This window comes from Belonocnema kinseyi, chromosome 2 (assembly GCF_010883055.1).
Source record: "Belonocnema kinseyi isolate 2016_QV_RU_SX_M_011 chromosome 2, B_treatae_v1, whole genome shotgun sequence".
In the NCBI taxonomy this organism is placed as follows: domain Eukaryota; kingdom Metazoa; phylum Arthropoda; class Insecta; order Hymenoptera; family Cynipidae; genus Belonocnema; species Belonocnema kinseyi.
The window spans coordinates 37990796-38012382 of record NC_046658.1 but is presented as its reverse complement, the minus strand read 5'-3'; the positions used below and the strand labels follow the sequence as shown (position 1 = coordinate 38012382).

The 21587-nt window shown below is 30.4% G+C and overlaps 1 protein-coding gene across 4 annotated transcripts in view; it reads left to right on the top strand.

Moving 5' to 3' along the window:
- LOC117167113 (RB1-inducible coiled-coil protein 1) overlaps positions 1 to 21587 on the top strand; it is a 50087-nt gene that overhangs the window by 7402 nt on the left and 21098 nt on the right. The window contains exons 1-3 of one of the 4 annotated variants that reach the window (XM_033351772.1): positions 8608 to 8625; positions 10340 to 10429; positions 13265 to 13617. In XM_033351772.1, coding sequence (XP_033207663.1) covers positions 10366 to 10429; positions 13265 to 13617 — 417 coding nt within the window. In that variant the 5' untranslated portion in view covers positions 8608 to 8625; positions 10340 to 10365. Of the gene's footprint in view, positions 1 to 8607; positions 8847 to 10339; positions 10430 to 13264; positions 13618 to 21587 lie in introns of those variants that run through there. The other 3 variants (XM_033351770.1, XM_033351771.1, XM_033351773.1) reach the window with 3 other exon arrangements.

Below are 21587 nucleotides of genomic sequence, written 5' to 3'. Positions count from 1 at the left end.
TTTTTTTTTTGTGAAAATTCTTCCTTTTTGCTAACGGCATCTCGCAGATGAGAAGTGTTTTCACAAAGAGACCAGCATTCTTGAAGCTGAATGTTTAGTTCGATTCAAGTTCGTGTATCCTGTATTTAGAAGTTACTCCATATACAGGTCGTGAAACTTCAAAGAACAGGGTCTTTGTAATGCGTGGGGTAACTCGATTGTCCAGCTACAATCTACATACAAGAAACTGATGTATGTATCGGATGAAACTTTGTTGCTGCAAAGCATAAGGGAAACTTTATTTCTAGATTTCTAGGTAAAGCGCATCTTAAACTCTATAGAATATCAGGTTTAATCAACTTTCCATTTCTCTTAATATAGGTATTGGACCTCATTAACTATCTATAGATATAGGCAAAAATTTCCTGCATTCCCCTAGCACCTTTCGTATTTCACCTATTTTTCTAAAAAAAAAAAACTTGTAAATTGTAACAACTACATTTAAATCATGCATGCTGTTTAAAATAATTTCATTTTTTTAGTTACATTTAAAATAATACATCGTTTATAGATTTATTGAGGTCAAAGGACAATTAAATGATACTAAATTATTTGACAATAAGTATATAAGTTATTTAAGAAATGAAAGAGTTTCTCTCTAAATGAATTTTCATTGATGGAAATAGAAACAGATATGATTTATTACTGATCAATAACAGAACAACTCTAAAATACTTTCTTTGGATTTAAATTGTTATGCATTTGTCGCTGAATAGTGGATTTACATTAAGATTAAGATTTTACACTGGATGTATATTAAGATATTTCTGGTGTATCAGAAGCGTAACGAGGTCAATGAAACAATTGTAATGCTAAGTTAGGAGTGTCCTTAATGATGCTCTTTATGTAATGTGAATTAAAAATAAGACGCTTTTCTGGACTGCAGAATTATAAAGTCGCGGTAACTCATCCTTTCTGATGATAATATTGTATCGATTTTCAATGTTCCACAATACTAAAAAAATAAAATGAGACAGGCTCAGCTTGTCAATTTTATTTTAGGATTTTTTTAGCGTTTTCGTGAGATAAGGTCAAAACTACAATTTTCGGTTTTGAGTGGATGGTGAGTCTATGACCCAGGCTGAACGCTTTTGAAACTAGGATAGCCATTTTATAAAATCGATTTGAAAACTGCTATAATTTAGGAGGTATTAAAGGTTGTAAGTCCCAAATTTTGTGCTTTGAAATTTTTAATACAAAGTAGCTTGAGTGCTGAGTTTCCATGAAGCTAGCACTTTCATACCTGTAACTTTAAAACTGTTCCCTTGAGCAATCCCAGGTTTTCTTAGAAATAAAAGGCTATTCAGACCTTATAAACGGTTCTGAAGTTTTATATTATCGTAGCTTCTCTCGCCAGTTTCAGCGCGCCCCACGCCACTGTTGGTACTCGCGCTTCACGCTCGATAATATATTTGTCGCGCGCTTCGCGCTAGATACTGTATTAGCCCCAAATTTGTGCACAGGCCTTTTAAAATTAAAGGTCAAATCATCCAGAAATATGATTTAGTAATTGTAAATTCTCTTTTGTTAAAGCTCCTTCAGTTTTAAGGGGGGCGACCCATGTAACGGCTTCAAAAAATCTATTATTTTTTTTTTATTAAATGGAAGCTAGTCGTCCCAAAAAAATGCTGTGAAACTTTCAGAGCCGCAGCTGCATTCTTTAAGCCCTATAAGCCGCCCTGCGCGCCTGGCGCTAGCCTGCCGATGCTGTTTTTTTTTCAACATGTAAATCTTTAAACGAGTTTTTCTCGGTTTCATATTTTTCAAAACTGCCCGCAAAATAACTCAAAATCTATTTGACCTATTGAGTTCTTCTTGCATACACATATAGTTGAAATTATTGTCTTCTGTGTGAACCTCTCTGAACTGGAAAATTAAAAAAAAAAAATTGTTTTCTAACAAATTCATGCAATTTTTTGGGGTGAAAATCAAACTTTTTTTAAACGGACCCCATTTTATCAAAAATGATTATTTTTTAATTTGATATGAGTATAAAATTCAAGAAACTTTTTTGTTTTTTCGTTTCAGACGAATATGTGAGAAGCTAGAGTGCAAACAGTTTTGCATCTCCCGGCTGAACATGTTTGACATCTGCCCTTAGAATAAAAAATTGAATGCTTATTTATGGCTGAAAAAAATTTATTTGTTAGTTCAAAAGTGTCTTAATAAACCATGAAAGTCTTTGAAAGATTCGTTATATTCTTCATCCCCAAAAACAATCCGAAAAATACGGTTATTTTTGAGATGTTACATGGGTCGCCCCCCTTAATGAACACATTCCCAACGTAACTCTTGCTTCGCAATCTATTCTGTCGAAAATGCGAACTTTTCTACATTATATGTTCAGCTCTGTTATATCAGACGTATATTATATTTATTTCCGCACCTCGGTTTGTGGCTGCGAAATAAAGTACAAATTTTATTTTCAATGATTACTTTATTATTTGTTTCTTATTTTGCATTGGTATTGTGACACAAGTATTTCTATTGTATTGTTTTTATGCTAAAAAAAAATTTGTATCCTATTTAAAACTATAGTTATGAAACATTTTATTGCAAACTTGTGTTGTTTTTTCATAAATTTCATTTGTTTATTTTCAATATTATTTCTTACAATTGAATCTAAAAATACGCATTCTAACATCTAAGCAAATTTGTAGATATAATTTAAGCAAAAAGAAGGTTATATAAAATGTTCCTTTCCAAAAATTTATTTCTGTTATTTTTAATATATTTTTATAACAGATTTGTAGATATTTAGTGGTTAAACAACTTTTGTCTTTTCATTTGTTTCGTCTCTTGTGTTTTTTTCCAAAATTCTAATTTTTTTATTTTGAATGCTATTTTTTACGATTAAAAGGATCGTCCTGTCAAAAAATTATTCATCACAAATTTGAATGATCTTTTCACTGCTTTTCAAAGAGCAGCTTTTGTCTATTCTTCAAATTTGTAGCTCTTTTTTGGCACACTCTATAAGGGTGTGAAAAGAAAAGGACGAGTTCGTCTGCCAGCTATTTTAGACGAAATCTAAAAAAGTAAGAGCATTTTCGGCTATGTATACTTTTCGAAAATGCGAACCATTTAACCCGACGACTTTTTTGATAAAAAATTACAGTCGTTCTAGAATTTTCAATATCCAAAAAAATTATTAAAGTTTGACCAAAGTTAATTTTTGTAGACGAAAGTAAGCGTGAAATCGTGATATCGCTTTGCTTCTCAGATAGAAAAGCCATTTCTTTAATTATTGTTAGCAACTGGGGAAGTGTGCGATTTGGACAATCCATCAAGAAAAAATATAATGTGCAGTGATTGAGATTTGGTTGCATTTTTGGGAGAGTTGGCGGTCAACATTTTTGAATTTTGGTAGTGTTAAAAGTGTTTTTTAAAGATGTCAACATATTATTTTTGCACTTTGAGGAATCAAAAATGATCAGAAAATCCCTAAACTTCTCCGACTGTTTTTTAAATCCCTTCAAATTCTTTGCAATAATTTCAAATCTTTCGAAGTATCTCGAAATTGACGAAAATTAATTTTAATCACGTAAAATTTTTAAAATATTCTTAAATTCCTTAATATCTCTTGACAAGCCTTAAAATCTTTAAATTTTGGGAAATAACTTAAAACCTTTTCAAATAACTTTTAAATGAATTGCTTAAGATTCTTTAAAGTCACTAAAAATTATAGAAATATTTTTCAATCCTTTAAAAATAAACTTTAAAAACTCGTCAAGAACCTAGTTATTCCTTAAAAACACTTGGAACTCACAGACATCCTGTAAGATTTCTTGATAATCCTTAAACTCTTCCGAATTTGTTTTAAAGCCCTTCACCTTCTTTCAATCATTTAAAATCTTTCAAAGTTTCTCGAAACTTTTTGAATTCAAAAATTCTTCAAACTTTTTGAATTATTTTTTTATTATTTTTAAATCCTTTCAATAGAAACTTAACGATTCCGGCAAATCCCTAGTAGTAATTCCTTGAAATCACTTGAATACTTAGAAATCTCGTAAAATTTATTAAAAATCCTGAAAGTCCTCCTAATTTCTTTGAACTCACTTCAACTTCTTTGAAATAATTTAAAATATTGTAAAATTGACTAAAATTAATTAAAATCTTTTAAATCCAAAATCCTTTAAATTTTCTTAGGCTCCTTAAAATCTCTTGAAAGTCAGTCAATTTCTTTGAATACCTTGAAATCTCCTAAAATTCATTACATCTGTTTTAATAACTTTTCAATAACTCGCTCGACTTTCTTTAAAATCACTAAAACTGTCGTAAAATCTTATAAAATCTCTTGTAAATCTTTAAATCTTTTTGAACTATTTTTGGATTATTTTTACATCCTTCAAAAAGAAACTTTAAGATTCCGCCAAGTTCCTAGTAATTCATTAAAATCACTCGAGTTCTTAAAAATACTTAAACTCCTCCCCATTTTTTTGAACTCCATTCAACTTCTTCGAAAACATTTTAAAATTTTCAAAATTGACTAAAATTAATTAAAATCTCTTAAAATACTTCAATTTTCTGTAGAATCCTTTAAAATTCTGGAAAATTCTGAAATTATAGAATTTTTTTAAATGCCTTGAAGTCTTAAAATTTATTGAAATCGTCTTAAATAACTTTTTTTAAACTTTTTAAATAGCTTTAAAGTCTTTAAAATCACTAAAACTGTCTGCAATTTTTTTAAATCTATTGTAAATCTTGAAGTGTTTATGAATTATTTTTAAATCCTTTAAAAAAAATCATGAGATCCCGTAAAGTCCCTGTAGTAATTCTTTAAAATCACTTGAATTTTCAGAAATTATTTATGTTTTTTTTTGAATAACCTTTAACTACTCCGAATTTTTTTGAAATTCCTTCAACTTCTTTAAAATCGTTTAAAATTTTTGAACTTCAGTACAGTTAATTAAAATCCTTTGAGTTTTGTTAAATTCCTTAAAATATTAAAAAAATTACGTCCCTTGAAATCTCTTCAAATTCATTAAAATCTTTTTAAAGAACTTTTCAGTAACTCGCTTGACATTCTTTAAAATCACCTAAAATGCCTTAAAATTTGATTAAATCTCTTGTAAATCCTTAAAGTTTTTTGGATTCTTAAAAAAATCTTTAAACTTCCTTCAAAGTCGTTCAATTTTTCTGCATTCTTTTAAAAACCTTTCAAATTTTGTGAAATCGTTAAAAGTCTCTTGAGAAACCCTAAGATCACTTAAAGTCTTTTTTAAATCCTTTAAAGTCTCTTTGATATAAATTTATTTGATATGAAACTACTTAAAATCACTTATTATCGAACAGTATTATGACATAAGTCGCCAGCATTTGAGGTTATAACCTTAATTATGGCAAATTATATTTTTTCGTGATGGATTGCCTAATAGAACATTTCCAGATTGTCAACAATAATGAAATAAATGGCTTTTCTTCTAAAAAGCAAAGGTATATTACGATTTTTTACATAATATCGCCAAAATTAATTAATTTTAGTCAAACTCTCATCTAAACAATGCTTTTCAGTCCACCAAATGGTATAGAGCCTTAAAGATTTTGATTTTACCGACCGAACGTGACGTAATATTAGAATACTCAATTGTCTTGCCGATAATAGACTCAGACCCTTCTGCAATTAATAAACTAGTTGTTACATGTGTCTATCTCTTGATTTAAGAATGAGGACGAGAATACTCTATATTATATTATGCTTATTTCAAGATAAAATACCAAAAATTTTTTTTAAAAAATCATAATATCTAAACTTACCTGTTTAAGTGCATGCTCTTCGGTGACCACGTGACGAAACTACTCCCCGGTTATGAACTTCTTTTTTTGGTGTTCACTGTGTCCACGCTGATTGAGATATCGTGTTTAAACTTTGACAGATAAAATAAAAGGCACTAAAGAACGTTTGTATACATCAATATATAGGTAATTTTAAAGAAAGTTTATTTATAAATTGATGGAACAGGATATTACCATTCGAGTTATAGCACTTCGCAGATCATTTTTGGTTTGATGCATTTTAGATTTTTCTGATTCGCTCATATTGGCCACTGACACCAATTTTATACTAAATCATCTAAACCTTGAAAAAAATTAATATGAGCAATAAAATTTGCACATTCGCTGTAAATCAACAAATAAGTATCTGCACACACGTAACCTATCATTATTTTTTGGGCATTTTTAGCGATTTCTAGCGGAGAAAAAAAGAAACTTTGAACGTCGATAAAGTCGTAAAGTTCGTTCATGAAATTTTTGTGTAGAAGATTTTCATTTCTTTTGTCCTAAAAATAAAAGATAAATTTCAAATTGGAAACATAGCCACACCAGCAATGTGCTAAAATTTACTCGTCGGAGTTTTCCAACAAACTTCCATAATTCTTGAAGTTGAATCGATCAGCTGATAAGTATTGTTGACAGTGAACCAATCACCGGGGCTCAGCGTCGGACTCGCTATGTCCTTCGCCCCCGGGCGAAATTTTATTTTTATTCTTAGAATTGTTTCACACCAGTACAAAAAATCCTCAAGAATATATAACCATTTCAAAATGTTAATTATTTTCTGAAGATGCACATTTCTGAAGATGGGGCTTGGACGGATTTTCGAGTATCACATTCTAAGATGTTCCTCGATATTTTTAAATCGAGAGTAGTGAGGACCAAAAGAAATGAAAATCATTTCATTCTCTACACAAATTTGCATGAACGAACTTAGTCACGTAATCTCGACTTTATCGACGTTCAAAGTTTCTTTTTTTCCGCTAGAAATCGCTAAAAATGCTCCAAAAAGAATGATGGATTACGTGTATGCAGATGTTAAATTTTTTATTTGCAACGAATGTGTAAATTTTATTGCTCATATTAATTTTTTTTTTAATTTTAGACGATTTAGTCCAAAATTTGTGTTAGTGCTCAATATACGCGAATCAAAAAATCTGAAATGCATCAAACCAAAAATGATCTCCAAAGTGCTATAACGCGAATGGCAGTATCCTATTTCATCAATTTATAAATAAACTTTCTTTAAAATTATAAGCATATTGATGTATACAAACGTTCTTTAGTGCCTTTTATTTAATCTGTCAAATTTTAAACACGATATCTCAATCCGTGTAAACACAGTGAACACCAAAAAAATGCACATAATCGGGGACTAGTTTGGTCATGTGGTCACCGAAGAGCATGCCCTTAAATAAAAGAGGTTCGCTCTTCAACAAATTGACGGATATTCAAATTTCAAAACGGGATTTGAAAGGGAACATATAGGTGAGGTCTCCCAAAACATCAAAAATGTTTCTGAAAAAAATTTTAGATCAATCTTTTTTAAAAAGTCGGACGTCAACATTTTTGGAAAAATTGGTAGTGGGGTTAAAGCGAGCAGGGAAAGTCGCAATAGTTGTTAGTGTGTGCGAGGGCACTGTCAGTCGGTCTTTTTTCACATTGTAAAACATTGTGGAAACTCCGCAGTTTGATATTGGAGATTCACTTGCACTCGCCAGCTAATTTAATTTTACACTCATCCACTCCTGATGAATATACGAGGAGCAGCGGATTGTCTTACACACTTGTCGATCTTTATTAATTATGTGAGGTGTCGCGGACACTCCCAGCCAATTTCTGTTTTGCAATACACTCAAAAGAAACACGCTTTTACTGCCGATTGAAGTTGTGCGGTGACGACTATTTAGTAGTACAGATACGAAGTGAATTATTGTTACGTACCCGAGCTCATAAAAACCCCACGAAGGCCCAACGTCGTAGGTATATCCTTCATTGGGGTGTCACAGCACCAATCTTTATCAGTCTAGAACCCTAGACTAGGTCTAGAGTTAACTTCGGACCAAATGTGAATTTTTTGCTTTGTGAACACTTACATAGGGTTTAAATGAACGATTTGTGTGTGTTTTTTAAAACATTTTTATCCTAAAATATGAATACCAATGAGTGGAAAAAAACTTCGGTGGAGCAGACTTCTGTCATTAATATTATTTCTCAATTCTTTTGTGCTAATTGAGTTGCCGGCTCGAATAAGGACACATACATTTTTTTGGCTCGGGCGGAATGAGTTCTCTTAGCTTTCAAAAATTGTTTTAGAACATGAATTTTGGGCACTTTAATTATTGTAAGAAATTTGCTTGAATTAATTTTAAAATATTTTCAAGAATTCTTTCTGTCCTATCAGGGTTGAATTTACGCACGCGCCAAAAAAATATGTGCCCTTATTCCATCTGGCAGTTAATTACGAAATGCCCATCTACAAAAATATTCCAATTAAAATCTTAGAAAGGATTGACTCATTACATAAAAAAAGGATTAATTCAGAGCCTCAAAGAATGGCGAAGGGGCGCAGAAACTGTCTTTGAATTTACAGCAACCGGAAAATCTATCTGAATGCGATTTTCGCTTGTGCCTATTGACCGATCGGTAGGTCTAGCGAATCTTGTATATCGATACTAGAAACCACGCAGGTGGTTATTTGAATCGTCGTGTCGGAGATAGGCGCCGAAAGTGGGTGGTAGAGGGTGGTTATTGAGCGACGCCGGGCGTCGTGCCGCAGCGCTTGGATCAGTCGCCTTCCAGCCACCGCCCCAGGTATATCCTTTCAAACCCACTTACTTCTCTCTTTTCCTGATCCTCATCAGTGGTTCACACCAGCGATAATTCCTCAGGTTCATCTTTCCCGATCAAGATAAAGTTCCTTACATTAACTTTTCTTCTCTCATTAAAATTCACTAACATGTTGATCGGTCTCGTACGTGACTCTGTTTTGCAGTGCTTTTGTCACAGTTGCAAAGCACCCTTAGGTCTGATGGGTAAGTTTCTTCAAACGTTTGCAACCTCGGCTTCTTTTTGCGCACTTACTTTTCAGGGGAACGTTTTTTCTTTAAACAAGTTTTTATTGCTTTTTACCAATTGTTTTTCTGATATCACGATGTATTCCTAAATCAGACAATTAAAGCATTTGGAAGAAATTCTTAAGTTGTTGAAAAATTAGAAAAAAAAATCGATTTTTAACTCGTTCTTTGAAGAACAAGGTTAAATTTGAGATATTACTCTGAGGCCCATGAAATAGAATTTTGATTTGCGAAGTTTGAAACCAGCAATTGTGCTCTCTACAAATATGATTCATATTCTTGTATTAATATTGAGTGTGCGCTGAAGCAGTTAATTCATTATTCCTGATTTTAAAAGGGTTCGTCGCAGTAGCAAAAGATAGTAAACTATTAAAATGACTAGTAAAACTATTAAATTCTTCTATCATTCAAAAGATTCAATTCAAATTATTAATTTGTATTCTATAAGAAATTTTTTATTTCTAAAAGGAATTTTCTCATTTTTTAATCAAGGCAATATGAGAAATCAATAAATTTATAAGATAATTAAATCAAAACAGTTTTATTTTCAGTATTTTAGATTAATTTTTTTCAGTAATACAAGCTTTAGATCGATAAAGATTTAATTTATTAGAAAATATAAATTGCTTCGCAATTTTAGTCAAGGGGTCGATAATTTAATTTATGATCCGCAGTGCTGAACGAAGGTCTCATATAGATAATCAACCTTGCGAAATGTTTTTAAAGTTGCACCTGTTGGGTGAAACTCATTACTTTCTTCCCCAACTTAACACTAATATAATTATATCCTATATACATTGCATTTCCGTAAGTACTTGAAATTCATTCGCCTATGGCCGTCGCAGTATCCTGATCGATCCGTGGTATAACATTGTCTTGGATACTGCAGTTCAATAAATTACCTGACTTCAGAGTACCTTTTATTTTTAACTTGAGGGGATTATAAATAATTTCGTGTTCGTACAAGTATCTACAGTAACATTATGAATCATAGATTAGCATAGATTATGTTGAAGTAATCCTTGTCTTCATCTTACAAGAAAAATTATCTTTTTTTAATCGATCAGTCTTTGGACCGCAAGTAAAATATTTTTATTGAAAAAATAAAGCACATTGCCGAACACGTGCTCACACCCGGCAATGATTCACTTTTTGGGTGCGGCCCAAGATGGCCACTATACTTGTTTTATTTCTGGGTTGAAACATTGTCACTTTGTTATTTTAAAATTCTATTTCTATTTTTAACTAGACAAATCGTTTCTTTATATTAAATTAATGGTTAAATATTGAATAAGATGGGGATAGAATTTAAGCTATTAATAATAATATATTAATAATTATAGATTCGATTTGTCAAGTTAAAATTTCATTTAGTAATTCTTAATTCCAATGAAAGTTCCTCACTAAAGTAATCAACCTACTCATTAGCCATTATAAATTTGTTGTCAAAGCGGGGCAAAGGAGAGGTTCAACACCGATGAAGAAGACAAGCGGCAAGGGGAAGCCCCGAACTAAACAACCTAAGAAAGTAAAATTTATCAGTGAGTACTTGCTCAATTAACTGTCATAGGTAACAGAGAGCCCAAGATATTGTAATCGCTTTAAGTCATTAGCTAGATTTCCAGTCTTTGTTCACTGTTGTTTATACAAACTATAAACCAGCAAGCACAAGTCTCGTGAAAATGTGAACTAATCGACATTAAAACAAGCAGAATATTGCAAGTATATTTAAACTCTCAATGCAGTTAGAAGATATCAATTAATTGAGATTAAATAAGAAACTTACAAATAAAATTATTAAATTATCCCCTCACCCTGCTTCTGACATTTTAAATTCAATTAAATCTATCCGTTCTTTCCGAGAAAAAATAGCCCTTAAAATAATACTGGTTTTCTTTTAAAAAGTTTTTTTCTTTCCTGATTTTTTAAAATTCTTATTGCCATTTGAAAAGCGGCTCTGTTTTGAAATTCGTTTACCCATAGTAAAGACTGAAGAATAAAAGAAAATTTTGGTCAGCTATTTACGTTCAATATTTTTTAGGATTTTGTTGCGAGACTGAATCATGCTAAATCGGAAGTTATAACGTAGGATATAATGAGATAGGGTGCCGGTATTACCGGTGCGTGTGCCGACACTAGACGTCGTGGCGCCTAGAGACACTTGTTCCAGCCAGATCGATCTTTCCTTCGCAAGACTCTGAGTCATGCAGTTATGCCTATCTCTGTTAATTTTTCTTCTTCTCAGACAATGTGCGATAGTGTTCATCACTTGAATTTGTCAGATTTATAACTTTCTTTGACACTTTCTAGAACTGTATACTGTATAGTGCATAGTTACATATATATTTTTATAATTTAACTCAAATGTCAGGCTTTAAAGTATCCGAACTCGCGCTTCATGAGAAATTAACAAGCAAAACGATTATTCATTTCCAAAATTATTTTCACTGCCCTGTATTCTTTTTCAGGCAAGGTAATATTTATATATACAAAGCTATAGACAGATATTGCCCTATTATGAACAAGAAGTTGCGCTATTCACAAAATACGTGATACATTTTACAGGAACTTTAGCCCCCCCCCTCACTGCTTGCTGGATTTCTATTGTTCTTAATATGGAAAATAATACTTTGACACCCCCTGTCCACAGAAGCTTAGAAAGTATTTTGCCAATGACCCCTAACTTCTACCTTTTCAATATTATTTCTTTTTTTATTTTCCCCCTTCTAAAAAATCAAATATATGTATTTTACATTGGGACTTGGAATTATTTCCTCGGATTTACTAATTCCTAGAAGTGATGACTGGCAGTTTCTTAGCGAGAGGGGAGCCCGCGGGGTCGAGAGAGGCTTGCTCAACCATGCGTGAAACACCAACAGCGTAGCGACAAACAGATAGTGCACGGGTACGCACGCGCATATATCGCGTAATATAGGTATTCCAATACGAAATCATCCACACATCCCTGACTGTTTACGTGTAGAGGCCCTGAAAATAGCTTTAAGGCCACTTGCAGGTCATGTCCAAAATCGCAATTCAATCAAGGTCTCAGTGTATTTAGAATTCAACGAGCTTCTTTTTTTATCATAAGTGAAAAATTATTAATCTAAAGAAAACCCTAAATTGATTCAAACTGATTCAAAACCACAAGCTCAATTTTAAAAAGACCTACGTAGAAAGTTGTCATGAATACTGAAAAATAATTTACTTCAAGGATTTTAAAATACAAACATTTTTCGTGTGTGAAGTTCGCAACGCTGTCGTAAAACGAAAGACTTTTTTTTTTAATTCGAGACGTTTTTACTGACAATAACAGCATCTCATTTCAACAGTTACTTGGACAAGTTCCATCGCTCTGGTGCATGTGGAACCCATCTCAAATTAACCACTAAAGTTTCGAAAATCAAAAAATTGTACCACCATAATTCAAATCAAAGCAGTAATGCGCTGCCTCTACGTAACGTAAAAATCGCACTGTCTGTGCACTGTACTTGACTCTGTTTATTAGTGCCATTAAATCCAGGTTCTTCATAAGGACCAGTGAAGAATTGAAAATAATTTTAAATTATTCCATTTTTAGAAACTTTCAATTAGTTATTTGTGCAGTTCTGAGCACTTAAAACTCAGATTTATATAATTTTTAATGCTTTGAGCTGTGCATTGTTGCATTTCAATTGGAAAGGTGAATTGTAATTTTACACTTCAAATGCCTGTTATTCTCTTGAATTGATCCTTCTTAATAAATTTTAAGGCTTATAATTTATTTGAAATTTTATATTATTGAAAGTGTTAGCGAAAGATTGTGAAATATCATTTCAAATTAGGCATGATGTGCCTGTTTTGAAGAATTGAATTAAAAAATTGGAATAACGGGATTTTTTGTGAGTTTTTATTGATTATCCCACCTTCCATTTTAACCTTTCTTTTGTCTTCCGAACATATTTTTGAACATCAAATCATTTATTTCGTGAGTAGAAACAAATAAATTAACTGAGTAAAATTTGTCTATTCAGGCTTTATTTGCGTTGAATCAATATCGATTACCAATCTGTCGATCTACCGTAGCGTAATGATTCTACGTATCAAAATTTTAATTTTTTACTGGCATCGAGTTTGATGTAAACAACTTTAACTTCTAATAAGTTACCACACGTCTAATAAGTTATGCGATAAAAATACGGCCTTTTTTTATAAAGAAAATTAAAATTGTTCTATATTTAATATAACTAACATATCTTCCGACAATGTATACATGGAATAAAACGTTTTTACTCACTAGTGCGATTATGTTTATCTATGTATATATAAAATTGAAATTGCGTACTTCTAATCCAACCCCTTGACAAGTGTAACTAACTGGCATTTATATTTCTCAGCAACTGAAATTCGATGCCAAGAGAAGTCGAAAGGTGGATTGCGTTACGAAGTGATCCTGGCAGAGCCAACGGTGAAGAGAGCACCTTCTCCACCCCAAACAACTCCTACTCAGCAGACCAATATTGAGGATAAACTGAAGGCTGCTGAAGAGAGAAGGTTGTCTTTAGAGGCTAATAAACTCGCGATTTTGGCTTCTCGTCTCAGCAAAATCGAAGAAGCGGCTCGCAAGAAGGACGAATTGAGTGCCGCTTTCATAACCGCCACCCGCGATTCCTTGGATGCTAAGATGAATCACACCGTTGAAAATCGGGAAACTCACATTACCGAGCTTAAGAGCAAATTGAAGGAGCACGTAAGTTATATAATAGAGCCTTAAGTCTAATTAACTATCCCTGTTTTATTTTACTTTTAAGCTTTATTTTCGAAGTAGTGCGAGTGTGCGCGCGCGATGGTAATTCGAAAGTTTAAGAATTTAAAATCAAAATGTGATACAAAATTTCGATTGTGGCACAAATTATGACCTTTCAAGGTCAATAATGATTTGAACAATAAGTGTTAAAAAATTTTTCAAGTGTTTTGTGCTAGTGCTATTTATAGATTAAATCTTATCTTCTAGTAGCGGAGCGGTACACCTTTTGGCTCAAATTTTTAAGGAAGAACATTAAGAAAATGACTGTTTTTTGGAAAAAAAATGTAATAGGCGAGATTTGGAAGGAATTTTAAAAGAAGTATTCCTTTTGAAGTATTCTGCAAAAAGCGACTTATCTATTTTTCTATAATTTGGACTATTCTTTGAGTAGAGAAAAATCGAATATTGCAGCTTATCAACCTCCCTTTATTATAAATATTATTGGTTCAAAATTTTGATTTTAATTCAGTTTCAGAATTATAATGAATTAGTTCGCACCAGATTTTAAAAGGTTACAAAATATTTAAAGGCATTTTGACTTTTCACAAAGATATCACGGAATTCAAAGACTTCAAAAATGCCCGCACACCATATTTCGACGATTTCACAAACATTTTAAACGATTTTAAAAGGTTGCACATAAGCTTAGAAGATTTTAAATTATTTCGCATAAATTTCCAAAACATTTCATAAAGATTACAAGGAATTTAATGATTTTAAAAATTTGTATACAGTTTTTTATACAAGCGAATAAAATTAAAATATCGTTGCCCTAAATAAATTCTAAATATTTATGTATATATACATACATATATGCAAACATGCATACATACATACATACATACATATATGCAAACATGCATCCATATATACATACATGCATACGTACATATATGAATAAATACATACATAGTGTAGACATGAATTTTTATTTCGTAAATTGATTATTTTAAATCGAGGTCAAGTATCATTTAGGGTGTCTAGTGAAATATAGCTTGAAATCCTTAAAACCAGGAAAATTCCTTGAATTTTTAATTCTTTAATTTATCAAAATATAATTTATCTTTTGTTGATTATAGAATAAACATTGAGGTTTCAGGGCACTTTCTGTACACTGTACTATTCATTTTATAGGTTGCATTGAACAGGCTTCAATATTGTGAATTCTTCTTTGCTGAAACAGGCTGTTAAAATTTATATATTTTTTTGATATTCGACTTACAAATTATAATTTAGGATATTTAAATAGGAAAACAATCCAATGTAAAACCTTTTTTAACGTCCAATAATCAAATTGATGAAACGAATTTCTGAAAATAAAATCAAGAATCTAACGACCAAATTTGGACAACCACCACAAAATTTTCCCATGGAATCTGAAAAAAGGAACACCCCCCCCCCCTTCCCCTGAAAAAGAAAAAAAGAAAACTATTCATCCTTACTTTGGACGAAAATAAAAAGGAAATTTTAAACATTATTGGGTTAAAATTTCGAATTTAATCAAGTTTCAGAATTATAATGAACCTTGGTTTTTAGTTTGCACCAGATTTTAAAAGGTTACGAAATATTTAAAGGCATTTCAACTTTTCACAAAGATATCACGGATTTCAAAGACCTTTACAACATAGTTGAATTCTCACAAAAGAAGTTAAACGTTTAACCAAATAGTTAAATGTTCAACCAGAAATGTAAGTTTCAAACAAAAAATTGTATTTTCCACTTAATAATTTACTTTTCTACTAAATTACTAAACTTTAAAGCCAAAAAGACCATTTTTATACATAACAGTTACATTATTAACATATAAATTTTCAACTAAAATTATAAATTCTCGAAAAACAAATTAATTTTTTTTATATATAGTTTAACCTTTTACCAATTCATTGATTTTTAAGCCAAAATATATCAATGTTGAATTAAAATGCAATGGCTGATATTGCAAACAAAAAATATTTTAATTTGCAATAAAAAACCGTTAAGTTCAACTAAAAATGAAAAAATCTACAAGAAAATAGTTGCATCCTCAATAAAAACAGAGTTGTTGTTAACTGAATAGTTGAATTTTTAAGAAATAATGGAATGGTGTCATTCTTAGTTAAAAAAATAATTTACGAATAAAAAAAACGAATTTCCCAAAAAAACAGTTAAATTTCCAAACCAGAAGATACATTTTAAACTAAAATTATGAATCTCCAGAAACATTCATTTTCAAAAGAACACTTGAACATGCAGCCCAAAAGATGATATTTAAACCAAGAAGATTTATTTCATAAGAGTGAAATAGTTTAAATTTCGAATAAACACATTATTTTTTAACTAAATAGTTACGATAAATATATTTAAATATAATAAAAATTTGTTCTTCCCATTGATTTAAAATTTTATTGAATTAATTCAAATTGAAAAAGGATTTTAATTATAATGTAATAATAGTCTAATTTTTAACTAAATAGGTAAATATTCAAACAAAAATATGAATTATAAACAATAAAGGTAACTTTCAACCAAATTATTGAATATACAAGCTAAAAAAGATTTTAATTTGAACTTAAAAAAAGTTTAATTTAACTGAAATACTTGAATTTTCTATCAGAATATATTAATTATCAACCAAACATGAAGTTTTTACATCTTCAGTTGAAAGTACTAAGTTTTAACAACAAAAAACAATTAAATTTTATTAAAAATTTTAGTTTTTCAACAAGAGCTGATACTTTGCAACAATCAATTTCGTAAAAAAATAGTTCAACTTTTATCTAAGTAGCTTATTTTGTCACAAAAAGAAGATCAAATTTTAAAGAAATAGTTCAATTTTCCTTTAGGAATAGTAATGTTCAATGACGACAAAGTTTAGAACGTTCATATGAACGACGAAAAAAATTTTTGTTTACAATTTTTTTTGGTTGAAATTGTTTTTGGCAAGCTAAAAACGCATTTCATGCAAAAATATTGCAAAATTTTTTATTTAGGGGGTGACTAGCAACCCCTAACATGATTTTTGTAGATGCGACAGAAAAGTCGACTTCAAAGTCGATAAAGGTAATATCTATTTAAGAGAGTAATAAGTCTAACCGTTCGGAATCAAAACCAGACGAAATTTTTTGGTGTTGAGAGACCTCGCTCCAACCCCTATGATAAACGATATTTTAAATTAGTAAAATCGACAAAAGCAGCCAGAAGGTAATAAAAAGTTGGGTATTTAAGGTCCTAAAAAATTACCCCTTTTGTTCCTCCGACCAATGCTGGTGGTAAGTAACCTCGCTCGAAAACCGAAAACCCACCCCTAATTAATAATTTCCCAAAATTCTGGTAAATGTACAATTCAGTTCGAAATTAATACATATACGATCATTTAATAGCTTAGAAAATTAATAAAAAGCATCCCCCTAATCATGGTAGTGGCAGAATATCTCTGTCGGATACCAAAATACCAACCCTAATGAAATCCAATTTTTGAAAATTCGGAAAATCGACAAAAACAGGCAATGGGTAATAAAAAGTTGAAAAATTACCACTTTTGTTTTTCCGACTAATGCGGGTGGTAAGAAACGTCGCTCGAAAACCGAAAACCCACCCCTAATCAATAAGTTCCCAAAATTCTGGTAAATGTCCAATTCAGTTCCAAATTAATACATATACGATCATTTAATAGCTTAGAAAATTAATAAAAATAATCTTTCTAATCATGGTAGTGGGAAAATATCTCCGTCGGATACCAGAAAACCACCCCTAATGAAATCCAATTTTTGAAAATTCGGAAAATCGACAAAAAACAGGCAAAGGGTAATAAAAAGTTGGGTGTTTAACGTCCTGAAAGATTACCCCTTTTGTTCCTCCGACTAATGTGGGTGATAAGAAACCTCGCTCGAAAGCCGAAAACCCACCCCTAATTAATTAGTTTACACAATTCTGGTAAATGTCCAATTCAGTTCGAAATTAATACGTATACGATCATTTAATAGCTTAGAAAATTAATAAAAAGCATTCCGTTATCATGGTAGTGGTACAATATCTCCATCGGATACCAAAAAACTACCCCTAATGAAATCCAATTTTTGAAAATTCGGAAAATCGACAAAAAACAGGCAAAGGGTAATAAAAAGTTGGTTGTTAAACGTCCTGAAAGATTACCCCTTTTGTTCCTCCGACTAATGCGGGTGATAAGAAACCTCGCTCGAAAACCGAAAACCCACCCCTAATTTATAAGTTCCCAAAATTTTGGTAAATGTCCAATTTAGTTCGAAATTCATACAAATACGATCATTTAATAGTCGGGGGAACAAAATGGGTAATTTTTCAGGTTGTTAAACACCCAACTTTTTATTACACTTTGCCTGTTTTTGTCGATTTTCCGAATTTTCAAAAATTGGGGGGATGCTTTTTATTATTTTTCTAAGCTATTAAATGATCGTATATGTATTAATTTCGAACTGAATTGCACATTTACCAGAATTTTGGGAACTTATTAATTAGGGGTGAGTTTTCGGTTTTCGGGCGAGGTTTCTTACCACCAGCATTAGTCGGAGGAACAAAAGGGGTAATTTTTTAGGACCTTAAATACCAAACTTTTTATTACCTTCTGGCTGTTTTTGTCGATTTTACTAATTTCAAATATCGTTTATCATAGGGGTGGTTCTCAGGGGTTGGAGCGAGGTTTCTCAACACCAAAAAATTTCGTCTGGTTTTGATTCCGAACGGTCAGACTTATTACTCCCTTAAATATATATTACCTTTATCGACTTTGTAGTCGACTTTTCTGTCGCATCTACAAAAATCACGTTAGGGTTTGCTAGTCACCCCGTAAATAAAAAATTTGATAATATTTTAGCATGAAATGCATTTTTAGATTGCCAAAAACAATTTCAATCAAAGAAAAATCGTAAAAAAAAATTTTCTTTCGTCGTTCATATGAACGTTCTAAGCATTGTAGTCATTAATGTTCTACCAAAAAGCGCAATTTTATAATAAAATACATGTATTAAAGAAAAGAAATTGTCAAGGTAAAACAACGAATTATCTTTTAAATATTTAAATTTTTAACCCAGAAATACGATTTTTTTAACAGAAAATGACATTTCTTATGAAATAGTTGAATTTTCTCTAAAATATTGTAAATTTTAACCTAATTGTGGAATTTTCAATGAAAAATATACATTTTGAACAAAAAAAGTTTATTTTCAATGAAATACTTCCAAATTTTTACCCAATTGTTAAATTTTTAAGTAAAAAGGCGATTTTCAGAAAAAACAATGCAATGTCAAACTAAAATGATAAATATGAAACAAAATCATTTTCTAACAATGTTTCAAATTTAAACAAAGTTGTTGATTTTCTAGTAAAAAAAAAGGACAAATAATTTAAGTAAAAAGAAATTAATAAATAATATATAAATAATAAATAATAATAATGAATTATATATAAAAAATATATAGAAACATAATACATAAGTTAATGGAGAAAGCACTTCTTGCAGAACAATTTGAAAAAATCTTACCTGTTCAGGTGCATTAGTTTCACATTTTCCATCTGCCGGCACGTGTACATTTTCAGTTGTACCAGTAACCCCATTACTTCGATAAGATGCTGTAATCGCCTAAAAGTAATCAGGAGATTATGTCTGATCATGATATATATACATTATTAAAGGATAAATATTTATAACCTTTTGGAATAGTTTTTTTTACTGACATTACTATTATCTTGCAAAAAGGCTTGAAAGTCATCTCTGTCTTTTTGTTTTATCACTGTCACTTTTCCGTGGCAAACACGATGATATCAATAATCATTGAGTGATTCTTCACTTAAATATACATCGCCGTGTTTGTAGTTCTTTTTTTCCAAAAAGCAAATATCTGCAGACACTTCTGAAAGGATTTATCACTGAATTGCACTAACGTTCCATCACTTTTCTCACAAATATAACACTTCATTTTAACTTTTGCGCAAAATGGACACCGTACTAGACAAGACTAGACTAAGCAGCGCAACTTAATAACGTAACTAAACACCGTAAACCGAAACCCTTAGATGCCTTCCCTGCTGCACCGCACCCCAGTGATCCCAGATCTGAAACGAGACGTGGTCCAATAATATGACACGTCTATGTCCGTGTGAATATGGTAGGAGACGATATAAATGCCTGGGTTGCGCGCGCAACCCATTTCTCCTTTTCTGAATTTGAAAACTCGAAGGTGCACGATTGCTTGTCGGAACACTTCGGCGGTTCTATTTATATCTCTATTTGCTTCGAAATAAAATGAAGAGATTGGGATTTTAATATTTCCAGATTTCGATGCTGGGCTGGCGTTTCTCATGATTTGAATACTTCGCGCGCCTCTTTAATGCGTGTATTTTGAGGTTACGTTACTTCAAGTATAAAATATAAATTATATAAATATTAATACTATTATATATATGCATATATATATATATATATATTTAATTATACGATTATAATTATGTTATATTATAATAGTCTTATTTAAATCTTGATACACATTTGAAAGAAATTAAAGAAATTATTTTGTTAAAAATGTAACTATTTTGTAAAAAAAGTCCTCTTTTCTATCAAAAATTCAACTACTTTGTTAAAATTTTTATTTCTTTTATTTGAAGGTTCACCTCTTTCGTTGAAAATACATTTTTGAAACCGACAATTAATCTGTACAATTTTTGGTTAAAAAATCATGTATTTTGTTAACAATTCGTCTTTCTTTGTAGAAATTAAATTGCTTTATGGAAAATTTATACTTTTCGATTAAAAATTACATTTTTCGGTTGAATTATCAACTGTAAATATTTTTTGACTGCAAAGTAGTTTTTTTGTAAATGCAACTATATTGTTAAAAATTAAAATCATAATTTTTGGGTGAAAAATTCGATTATGCACTTAAAGTTGAACTACTTATTAAAAAAATTAAATTTTTCTTATTAAGGATTCATAATTGTAGTTGAAAATTCAACTATTTGCATTTAAATTATCTGGAAATTGAACTATTCCATTTTTGGTTAAACTGTATCCTACAAATTGTATTAGTTAAAACACCAATTATTTGTTAGAAAATTAATTTATTTGTTTTCTAATATGACTTGAAATATTATTTCAGTCTAAAATTTTTTACTTTTAACCCATTCAATTTGAAATTTTTAAATTAAAAACAGAAATTTTCGTTAATTATCAGCAATATTTGACCGTTCATTTAAAACAAGCTATTACAAACAACTGTTAAAACTACAAATTTAAACAGAATGGTTCGAAATAGAATACCTTGAATTGTTAAATTTGTAATGAGCTGAATATAAAGTTTAAACGCAACAACTTTAATTTAAAAAAAGATTCAGAATTAATTTAAAACTTGAAATTATTTCAAATAATTTAAAACACGATTTAGACTTTCGCAGATTTAAAAAAAAAGCTTTTTGAGAATTGCACAGTATTTAAATACAATAACAAAAATGGTTGTGATTGCTAAGAACATTGAAAATGATTTTTTTATTTTGACAAATAAATTTTAAGTGAGTATTTGAAAACATTTTAAAAATTAAAAAAAAAAAAGAATCAGGAAGATTTTAAGAACATTTTTTTATTTTACAGTTTTTTTAATTTTAGGAAAAAATATAATTAACAAAATGTATCAATTTTTAACCCAAAAGTTTACTTCTTAACAAATTAAATTAATTTTCTATCAAATAATTGGTATTTTAACTAATAGAATTTACTGGATAAAGTTTCAACCAAAAATTGAATAGTTCAATTTCCAGATAAAAACGATTAATTTTTAATCAATCCTAGAATAGTTACATTTTCAGATAAAAAATAATTTTTAATCGAAAAAATAAACTTTCAACAAAGTTGTTAAATTCTCAACCAATAACATGAATTTTCGACCAAGAAAATTAATGATCTACAAAAA